Genomic DNA, 12,419 nt, shown 5'->3' with positions numbered 1-12,419 from the left:
AAGTAGCTGTAATATTCAAAGAGGAATGCGATATCAGTCACCGTGCCCTCGTCTGAACGGTTCAAAGATTGCAAGCGATGTCGTGTAATGAAACGGTATTCAACTTGAAACGCATTCTGATCTCTTTGAAGATATCGCATCTTTACTTCAATCATCCCAACATATTAACAAGTTTCATAAAGGGTTTATTATACAATTTATATTATATTGATAACAACCTTACGTATATCTCACAGGATGTCACACATCGTCCGCACTTAGCACTCTAAACTATTTACAAATGAATAATCACGTCAAAATTGCATTAAATACAATAAAATTAGGGATAGTCTAATTGACTCGAAATGTCCTAGGTACCAGGTCACCTCAGATTGGAGGCGTCTAGTACCAATGGCCTAGGCTAAAGGGAGACAAACTCTGGAGGTGGAGGTGGTAATGTTAAGACAGGCGTCTCCGATTGATCAGCATTATCTGAATTAGCGCCTGGCAATGACCAGGTCGAACTCCCGGTTGCTGTAACTCTGGGACCCATGTTATCATAAGCAGGTGCAGCACAGCATGTTCTACTCCGCCTGGGTAAAGTAGCTCCACCACTTAGTAAATCTGGATATTTCCCAGGTTCTCCTCTCCCTGCCACTTGCACCGATATGAATATATTGCCATAAGGAACTGGTACTGCAAATTCCGCTGGTGGTGGAGGAAAAGCCCCGGAGTACCTTCTATAGTTATATGAACAGGATCAAATCCACATCCCCTAGATTGATTATCATCAATTGATAATGATCTTTCAGTTAACTCGAAATCACATGGTGATGCCATATCTCCAATAGAACGATCGCAGCTAACAACTACTGATGCGTCGATAAGTCTTTTTTCTTGGTCAGTAAAGCTTCGACTCGGTGGTACAGTTCGTCTTCTTAAATGCCAACAAGCAACAGCGGCAATAAAACCAAGGCTGGCTAAAACACCTAAGGCGCCAAATACAACTCCTAAAAGCTGTGGAATACCTGGAGCGGTACGGGCAGTCGCGGTTTGAGATCTTGGTAAAACTAGACTTATAATGGCTCTTGCTTCGCCTGCTATACTTTTAGCTACACACGTCCACTCGCCTGCAGCGCTAGATGTCACATTTAAAAGAGTAATATTAACCCATCTTACACTACCAGGTACTCTTACTTCAGAACTATCATTGTCTATACTAGTCTCCGATTCTTCCATATCGATATCAACAGTACCATTATGAACATCCACTCCATCGAATAACCATGTAATTCGTGGTTTTGGAACACCGTGCACCCAACAACCAAAGGAAGTAGGTGCACCAACTTCAGCTCTTACCACTAATGTACTTGAACGCACTTCTGGCGCGCAGGCCATACTTTCACTAGGTACGTTGCGCCACTTATTACCCGCTTGTGTTGATGGTTCTACGCACACTAACTCCTCTGTACCCAATTTACTATCTAAAAACCAGTCCTTAAACTCACGAAGACGACAATCGCAACCCCATGGATTTCCAGATAGTGATATTGTCTTCAAAGCGGGCAATGAGAACGTACTTAAACGAAGGAATGTTAACTGATTTCTACGCAAGTCTATTGTCTCTAATGATTTCAGATTCCTCAACGAATTTGTATGCAAAGATCTTAATCTGCATCCATCTAATAGAAGCATCCGTAGGTGTGGTAATGATGGAAATTGGTCTGCAATTAGTGTTGTCAAAGGATTGTTGCTCAGTACAACTAAGCGCAGTCTTTCGTTACCTCTAAATATATCTCTCGGTATGCTTGACAGGTCGTTATCGGCTAAATCGACTTCGATTAAAATTCTTAACTCTAAAAATGCATCAGCATGAATCGATCTCAATTTAGTCGCTTTCAAATTCAATCTTTGTAAATTTAACAGGCCTATATTAGCGAAAACTTCCTGAGGGAGATTTCTTAGCGGGTTGTCGTGAAGATCGAGAACTTGGATGTCTGATGAGAGAGACGGCGGGCGGCGTAGGTCACTGGAGGCACATGAAGCTGTCTTCTTACCCGAGGACCATTTGCAGCGGCAGGTAGCGATGTGGGCGCAATCGAGCCAGTCGCTGGCAGTCCTCGCAGCGCAAGTCGTGAATATAACAATCCAGTACCATCTGGCCCACGCCACACGCATACTCATCTCATTTCGGCTTTATGTTTACATCGGCCGACTGCCTGAAACAACAAGAGGAGGAATGTTAATCACTGGAGATTAGCTAAACAATACTGGACCGGGAGATACAATGGATCTGGTTAACGTATCTGTAAACGAGTTTGATTAAATCGGACTTTTGTTAGGGTTCATGTCCTATATTCTATTCTGTACTAATTACAAACTAGAATATTAATCAGCGTGGACTAAAAATAAACTAGATTTTATAACAGTACTAAACTTTACAATCTTTGTAGTCTCAATCACTCTGATTTTTATAAAAGTTGGAACAAACAGTAAGATTAATCTATAACTTTACTTTGTAATCAGGTGGACAGTATGAGATTGATCAGGCTCCATTTTATTAATATAGAAAGTGTTTTTTACAACTAGTCTATAATAAAGTATTATATTATTAGTTTAGTTATCTAAATATATATAACTCAAAGGTGACTGACATAGTGATCTATCAACGCACAGCCCAAACCACTGGACGGATCGTGCTGAAATTTGGCATGCAGGTAGATGTTATGACGTAGGCATCCGCTAAGAAAGGATTTCGCTAAATTCCACCCCTAAGGGGATAAATTAACGCGAGTGAAGCCGCAGGCAAAAGCTAGTTTGGTATATAAAATTACTGTAATTTAATGAGAAATAGTAAATTGAAAATCATATACATAATTGAAGATGTTTCAAAATTTAAAATGTAGTACTTTATTATGTACGTAACTTAATTATACAACAATAAAATTAGAAACCTTAAGAAATAAATAGTAAATAAGAATACTGTAATGCTGAATAAATGTCTTATTATTACTATTATTATTAAATAACTCACGAAATTTAAGGAATTAAGTATGAATCTAGTCTGTAATTTGTAAATGGTCATAATAAATAATATAGTTAATTAAGTCTTAACATAAATAATTGTATAATGAATAACAACAAGAGAGCTAATAACAACCTTTAATAATAATGCGTATTAAACATGAAAGTATAAAAATAAAATTGTCGTAATAAATTATTCGTGAAAGTAATAAATTTAAAGTAAAATGAGATTATATTTTTTTAATAAAAGTAAATTTATAGTAATATTTATTTATCATGAAAATGAATTCGCAGTTGTTCACATTTATATACATTATATAAATGAGATAACCTGATAATATTATTTATATGTTAAGTTAAATACTTCTTTTGTAAGAGATTGCCTTTTGTTTTACATTTAGTGTTTATATAAAGTTCTTTTTTGTAAATATTTTTTCTATACTTTCTGAAATTCCATCCAGCAATTCAGGCCCATATCACTGGATGTAATTTCATGTGACAAAGCTTATATCTACTAAACTTCGTTATATCTCTGGAATTGTGAAAGTAGTTATAGAAATTTACAAATGTAAAAAATTCAATAGGGTTTCAAAATACCAGTATACCTAATACTTAAAAATAAGGGTAAACCTAGATTAGCTTAAAAAAATCGCAATGATACACTGAGTGTATTCTGGCGTGATTATCAAGAGTTCTCCTTCTCCAGTAGTAGAAGCGACGGTGTACGTAGAAAATAACTAAGAAAGTGGGTAGACAGATGCAGTATTTAGCAATAGATAGTGTTTCAAGAGGAACGTTTACAACTATAATTTTTTTTTTTTTATTTATAAAAACTTCATGCACAAATATAAAACAAAATAAAGGTGCATATGGCAGACTTAACACCATAAGGCATTTCCTCCCAGTCGACCATAGGGCAAACAGAGATTAGTGGGAAACAGAAACAGAGATTATAATATTATGTGATCTGTGGTATAATACATGCGTGTTATAGTATAGAAAAAGCCGAGAAATCAAAGATATATAATAGATCATTGCCGGACGAGTCGCTAGTAAAATTTAAATAAATTATTTAGAACATGTAGAAATGTATTTTTTTTAATTTAAATTAAATTATTTTAAATAAATCATTTAGTACAATAGGTAGAAATGTAACGTGTTTAATTTAAATTAAAATCAATACAAAGGCGTAGAAAACGGTGTATTGAATTCTAACGGGTATTTTAGAATATTTACGAAGGTGATAACGTCAATTTTAGAAATTTGCTATCGCCAGTGTCAAAGGCGAAATTCATCAACACTAATTGGGTAGTAATGACTCTGCCTCTAATTAAATTAGTACGGTACTCCAGTGATATCAAGAGGCGCTTTCCTTTTGGACCAAAGGTATGTATAAGTATAACTAAATAGAAATCATATTTATTTCTCAGCCCGCGTTTGTATATTTTTGAGGACCCCTCCGATCGATTCCCCGTCCAATTCAAACGGGGATCGATATTACGACGGCCTGAGCCGAGGTTCGAACCCCTAGTGGTGCCCTCAGACTGAAGTCGTATCCGTCAGGCAGGAGTTGGCCTTCAGCCGCTCCATAAGTCCTTCCGCGGGTTTGGAGTGCCATCTGCACTCGCCCCCTATCGTCCGGTGAAGCTGTAAAGGCCAGCTGCGGTGTTGGCCGCAGCTGGCCTTTACAGAGTAGTCATTAGAGTAGTCCGAAAAAAAAAATTTGAGGTAACAAATTAAATCAAACCAAACATTTATTTGGTAAAGATAACCGTTGCAGTCCTTTCATGTAATATATCTAGACATGTTCCATTTGGATCTGTTCAGCAGTTTAGTCATTTAAAGAATATAAATGCATAAATACATATATTAGCATTTTGTATTACTACCACATATTAGAATATTTTCAGTCTATAGAAATGTTTATACTTCTTTTATTATTAACATTTTTTCAGTTATAGATTTTTAATACATTACGTTTAAATTAAAAAATATTTTTTCAGTCTCTAAAAATGTTTATACTATTTTTAATAACAATTTTTCACTTTTAGATTTCTATTTACCTTTAAATTATAAAATAACCTATAATTTATAAGTTATTTTTAAATTATGAATTGAAGATACAAATTAAAGATTTGTTGCATGCACTCCACTAGATAGTACAAGACAAGTAACAGTTTAAATATTTTATTATGTTTTTTTATTTTGAATTAATATTCTTTCTGAATTAACAGGAAAAAGTTTTTGATAAAAATACAATATTCAATACTATAATATTGTATTTATCAAAAACTTTTCCCTTATAAAGTACAAAGAAAGATACAAGTATTGTTTTGTATATATAAGATATGTTGTGAAAGTTTTATTAATAAATTAATTAATTGGCTAATAACATGACTAGATGACACTCCTCTCAAATTACAGCAAATAAAACTTATTTCTTCTGCAAAAAACACGCAGTGAGGAAAGGAAAAATCTTATAAGTTTTCATATCGTCGAACGAGGAATTGTGCCACTCAACTCGTGTTGATAAATACCTCACTGTGAACGCTCACCTTCCGGAGATTTCTGTCAAGATTAGAAGGATTAATGGTCCAGAGTGGATATTTGTCTTGTCCAGTTCTGAATGTCCGTCCAATAGATGGATGATTATACTCTAATGTAGTGACCGCTTTGACCTGACCTCCACTTACAAAAGATTCATGCACTTTTTATATATAGGTATAAAATAATAAAAAAAATACAAAAGGAACATTTTACAAATTTTTGATATACAAAAAGGCGGTCTTGTAGCTTAAATTAATCAATCAACATCTTAAAGACGACCTGGGAGATCGATAACGACGACGAAAGAGTAAAGAACAGGTCGTTGGCGCAGTATAGAAATAGGTAATATACCATTACAAATTACATATATACACATGTAAATACTGAAGGTATTTATAATAAGTAATATTTGCCTAATTATATAAATAAAATAAAATACATATTTTAAATGAAATGTTTAGATACTTTTTACAAATTAAAAAATCACAAACAATATATATTCAACAGTGATTCTTCAAATTAATTGACGTAACATGGTACACTTTACAAAAATAGCAAGATATATAACATATAAGGAAGGAGCAGACAAACATAAATCTTGAGGAGAATAAAGACGGTAGGTACATAAATTCCACGGGAATCTAATTTCATATCTTTCATACGTTCATCTAATAATTCTTTCAAATTAAAAATTAATTATTAACTGAGATATTTATAAAGAAATTGACGCAACATGGTACACTGCAAAATATATAACAGTATCTATAAGCAACGACCAGGCAAATATAAATCCTGAGGAGAAAAAAAAATAGTAGGTACCTAGGTACGACGGGAGTTATTTATTGAACCTTTCATATTACAGACACACGCTCACCTAACTCTTGTTAAAAATTATTATTTTTCAATTGAGATATTCTATAAAGAAATTGACGCAACGCGGAACACTGCAAGATATATAAACGTATCTACAAGTAACAACCAGGTTAACATAAACCATGAGGAGAAAAAAACAGCATGTAGATACAACCGAAGATACTTACTGAACCTATTATATTACAGACACACGTTCACCAGACTCTTTTTAATAATTAAAGATTAATTAATTCAGATATTCTAGAAAGTAATTGACGCAACGCGGAACACTGCAAGATATATAAACGTATCTATAAGTAACAACCAGGCTAACATAAACCATGAGGAGAAAAAAACAGCATGTACATATAACGGAAGATACTTACTGAACCTATCATATTACAGACACACGCTCACCTAACTCTTTTTACTAATTAAAGATTAATTAATTTAGATATTCTAGAAAGAAATTGACGCAACGCGGAACCCTGCAAGATATATAAACGTATCTACAAGTAACAACCAGGCTAACATAAACCATGAGGAGAAAAAAACAGCATGTACATATAACGGAAGATACTTACTGAACCTATCATATTACAGACACACGTTCACCTAACTCTTTTTACTAATTAAAGATTAATTAATTCAGATATTCTAGAAAGTAATTAACGCAACACGGAACACTGCAAAATATATGTATAACTGTATCTATAAGTAACAACCAGGCTAACATAAACCCTGAGGAGAAAAAAAACAGCATGTAGATACGACGGAAGATACTTTATTGAACCTTTCATGTGACACAAGTTCACCTAACTCTTTCTACATATTAAAAATGAATTAATTCAGAATTTGACGCAACATGGAACACTGCAAAATATATAACCGTATCTATAAGTAAGGACCAGGCAAACATAAATCCTGAGGAGAAAAAACAGTACATAGATACGACGGGAGTTACTTATTGAACCTTTCATATTGCAGACACACGTTCAGACTGCAAAGTACAAAATTCCTCTTTATTTTTGCAACGCGAGAATCTTTTATAGTTTTTCGACCCATTGTTATTGTTCTCGCATGGATTTATTTCCTGGCTCTATTTTTCTGATGCCGTACAGTTTCTTTTTCTGGAATTGTTTTTCACACTACAAATAACTAGCGGCGGATCGTGGCTTTACCTGCGTTCTTTCTTTTATTTATTATTCTTATAGGTTTTTCTGAAAATATTTATTTAATGATTGCTTTCAGACAATGTTTAATAGAAAAGAGCTATTTTCTAATATTATGTATTTGTTATTTAACTATACAATATAATATAATAACAAAAACCTTATCTTTACATAGTATAAAATTAAGTTTCTTCTGCTGTCTGTCCACTTAGATCTTTTGAACTACGGAACCGATTTTAATGTAGATTTTAGCAGCATACGAAATTGAGGTATTTAGCTAGTACATATTAGCTTTAATTTTTATCTCATTAAAATATAGATAAAATATTAGATAACTTTAAAAAAATCTAATAACTTGTTGCTAAAAACTATCTCAATCACTCCAGCTTCAAAAAAGCTCAAACATTGCATTATATTCGATTTACAGTACCAAGTTCGTTTAGTAATACTAATAAAATTTAAACTCTTATTCCAATTTATACTCTTACTAGCTACTAGCCCCGGCTTCACCCGGGTATACATGTATTATACATATAAACCTTCCTCTTGAATCACTATTTATTTCAAAAACCGCATCAAAATCCGTTGCGTGGTTTTAAAGGTTTTAGCATACATAGAGACGGATAGACAGCGACAGCGACTTTGTTTTATACTATGTATGTAATGATTTAAACACTGATCGATATTCCGTGTATGCCTAATTTGAATATAATTGGTTAGATAATAATAGAAAAAGAAATAAAGGAAACAAAAACAATTACTCAACACAAGCAAACTCCTTCATAATTGTTACAATTATTTTACAATTCATTATTACAAATATTGTAACAATACGCTGTAAATTATCAATTATTTATATGTTTCACGAAGATTTTCGTTCAATTACAAATAAATTTTCATAACATCTTACACCGAAATGAATCTTCAATAACATCTCGAAAGTTCGCTCAAATAAATATACGCTTGGAATTTTCGATGGAGAAAGTTACTGCAGTGTTGTTACCGACTGTTTTGATTCCGATTCTGTTCAAGGAAATCCACGCATCATTTGTGATTCGGCATTCGGTATACGTTTCTATGTAATGCAACATTCGTTACTTTTGGTAATATCTCCAAGACTTTTTTAGGCAATTTGAGGTAAGAGAGATTTTTTCACGAGATATTCAAATTCGAGTATCAATTTAGTTTTGTAACACTATCTAGTCAATGTGTGACTTTTATACTTTGAATCTGGTATTTAAATATCATTAATTGGTATCAATTTAATTATTTGCACAATTGTATAATTTCTGAGCACAAATATCACGCCTATGATTCTGTACATTCACTGCCTGCAAGTTAAACAACATACAAAACAAACTTATTGGCGAGTGGAATTTGGCATATTGGTATCAAATACTACAAAAATGATACAATATAAATTTATCGAATGAATATCTTGCAAAACTAAATTCTTCAAAAACTGCAAACAGATCGTGTATAGTCTATGCTATATAAACCTTATATTATTCGAACACTAAATTCTTTATTGACACATCCTACTACTGTTCTCAATAGCCTTCTCTTTCTGATCCCATCTGTTGTCTTTTTCCTTGAAATACATATTATTGTTATCATTATTTCATACGCTGTCTCTTTCTAACCGCATCTATTGTCTTTTTCCTTCCTATACATAATTATTATTGTTATCATTATTTCATACGCTGTCTCTTTCTAACCGCATCTATTGTCTTTTTCCTTAAAATACATATTATTGTTATCATTATTTCTTACGCTGTCTCTTTCTAACCCCATCTATTGTCTTTTTCCTTACAATACATATTATTGTTACCATTATTTCATACGCTGTCTCTTTCTGCCCCCATCTGTTGTCTTTTTCCTTACAATACATGTTATTATTACCATTATTTCATACGCTTTCTCTTTTTGACCCCATTTATAGTTTTTTTCTTGCAATACATATTATCTTACCATTATTCCAAAGTTTTCTTTATCACCCACATATTTAACCAACATTTAGAAACCCAGTTCAAAAGGATCTAAAAGTAAGCCGTTCTAAAAAAAAAGTTTCTTAATTGATTGAACCAGACAGATAATCTAAACAAGCTGAAATCTCATTACGTAAACAAAACATCCAGTGCCCTATTTAGACGTAGTCATAATATAAACCAGTACTTCAATAAAATTGTGATTATCTGTGGCGGCAATGTAATTAATTATTATCTAACAGAATGTCTCATTTTCGTATTGCCTGTGTTAAATCACTACATAGTATAAAATAAAGTCGCTGTCTCTATGCATGCTTAAATCTTTAAAACAAGGCACTGATTTTGACGCGGTTTTTTTTAAATAGATAGAGTGATTCTAGAGGATGATTTATATACATATAAAACTTGTACATCCGTGCGAAGCCGGGGCGAGTACCTATTAATTTTTATATATAAAGATTACGTGTCACGTTGTTTGTCCGCGATAGACTCCTAAATTACTGAACCTATTGCAAATTTGATTTGCGCATTGTGTGCAATTTGATCTAACTTGAAAGATAGGATAGCTTACATCTCAATTTATAGTCGCAATATTATTTTATTCAAGAACCTTAGCCACAGCAATGCGTGGCCGGGTCTACTAGTAAAATATAAAATTTACGTATCACGTTGTTTGTCTGCGATGGACTCCTGAACTACTGAACCGATTGCAAATTTGATTCGCACATTGTGTGCGATTTGATCCATCTTGAAAGATAGGATAGCTTACATCTCAATTTATAGTCGCAATATTATTTATCTTTACCACAGTATGCATAGCCCAGTCTGCTAGTATATAATATATTACAGGATGTGTTGTACGTAAACCTTCTGTAAAAAAAACTGACCAAAATAATTGTGTCAAATTATAATTCTGTGAAGAAAACACTGATATTAAAACAAAAATTGTGTTATTACTTGCACCACCTACAATTTTTCATATATCTTCACCGTCTACCTAAAGGTTGCCTGTAAGAGATTGCTTAGCGATAAGACCGCCCTTTGTACTTATGATTGTATATATATATACTAGCTTTTGCCCGCGGCTTCACTCGCATTAATTTATCCCCTTAAGGAGGAAATTTATCAAAATCCTTTCTATGGGGATGGCTACGTCATAGTAGCTTTATGCATGCAAAATCTCAGCCCAATCGGTTTAAAATTGACAAAGTTTCATACAAACTTTCATCCCCTATTTTATCCCCTTGGAGGTAGAATTAATCAAAATCCTTTCTTGCTATCCTTACGTCATAACATATACCTGCAAGCCAAATTTCAGCCCGATCCGTCCAGTGGTTTGGGCTGTGCGTTGTATATGTATATATATAACATATTATAATTAATATGTTTCTGTATCTAGTCCAATAAAGTTTATAAATAAAATAAAATAAAATTAATCGGAACGATGGTACCCTAGGCTAGGCTCGTCCCTTGTCAAGTTGGATTGAAATATACCCAGTCAAATGTTAAGAGTAATGTTCATCATGACATCGACAGATGAGTACCATCCATGGAAACAGTCGTGACGGTATGATTTTGTAAAAGAACTAAGAATTAATTATATTTTTTTTGTACTATTTACTTTCATCAAATAGACGTTCAATCAAAGACCTCCAGACAGACAAAATTTGGTTGAAAGGTCTTTCTGATAGAGACAGATATATACATACAGAGAGATATATACTATATAACTTCACGTCTAATCTAAAAACTAATTAATTACAATCTTGCCAGTTGCGAAAAATAAATATTAAAACATTGGCAGACTTATCCTTTGAAGGTAAATTTCATTTAAATTTACAAGGTTATTTTGGGATGTTAAATATTTTATAACAACTAACTGTATTTAACAAATTCTATTAATGACTCGTCAATTACTATATAAATATATACTTGTTTACTTATACTCGTTATACCCATGAATAATATACTATATCCTTACTAATTAATATATAAATGCGAAAGTAACTCTGTCTGTCTGTCTCGCTTTCACGCTGAAACCACTGAACCGATTTAAATGTCAATTTAAATTTTGTACACAGGTAGTCTGGATCCAAATATAGGATACTTTTTAAAGCGAAAAAAGGGTTGTAAGGGGTTGAAAGGGGAGATCAAAGGTTAAATGGAAGTATTGTCATTTTACGCGAACGATACTCGTGAATAAGTGATGCTGTATGGACTGGTTGGCTCTAATAACTATGATTGATTTATTTTATTACTGAAGTAATATTATTTACTAGCTGTGCCCGCGGTTTTATCCGCATGAACTTTATTTTTATTATTTTTTATTTATTACTCTTTATTGCACCATAATAACAAAAAAAAACATATATACAAACGAAAACAATATTTAGATTATGGGTACAAAAGGCGGTCTTATCGCTTATGCGATCCCTTCCAGACAACCTTTGGGTAGAGGAGAAAAGACAGAAGGTGGTGGATGGCGCATGATGGAGTAGAAACATTAATAATATTAATATATAAAATAATACATATCATAAACATATACATTCTACATAATATATAAAAACATAACTACAATACCCTATGTTATTCTGATGTATAAGCTATATTACTGTAAAGTTTTATCAAAATTCGTTCAGTACTTTTTGAATGAAAGAGTAACAAACATACATCTATACTCACAAACTTTCGCGTTTATAATATTAATAAGATTTACTTTTGGCAGTCTTATTTAGCAGTTTGTATTCACACAATATTCTTAATATGTCATTACTAAAAACATTTATTTAAAAGAGCTACACACATTTCGTTATCTTGCGTTGAATCTGCTTTTCAAATGAGCGGTAATAAAAAA

The 12,419-nt window shown here is 32.7% G+C and overlaps 1 protein-coding gene across 1 annotated transcript; it reads right to left on the bottom strand.

Moving 5' to 3' along the window:
* Positions 1 to 337: 337 nt before the first annotated feature.
* On the bottom strand, positions 338 to 2,173 carry LOC131854585 (leucine-rich repeat-containing protein 24-like). The gene is given in 2 exon segments (XM_059205705.1): positions 338 to 705; positions 708 to 2,173. Coding segments are annotated over 2 exon segments (1,761 nt in total). The 5' UTR covers positions 2,164 to 2,173; the 3' UTR covers positions 338 to 400.
* Positions 2,174 to 12,419: the final 10,246 nt, after the last annotated feature.

This window comes from Achroia grisella, unplaced genomic scaffold, assembly GCF_030625045.1.
Source record: "Achroia grisella isolate CSIRO2021 unplaced genomic scaffold, CSIRO_AGI_Agris_v1 utg1240, whole genome shotgun sequence".
In the NCBI taxonomy this organism is placed as follows: domain Eukaryota; kingdom Metazoa; phylum Arthropoda; class Insecta; order Lepidoptera; family Pyralidae; genus Achroia; species Achroia grisella.
Note: the sequence above shows the minus strand (reverse complement) of the source record. Positions and strands in the feature narration are given on the sequence as shown.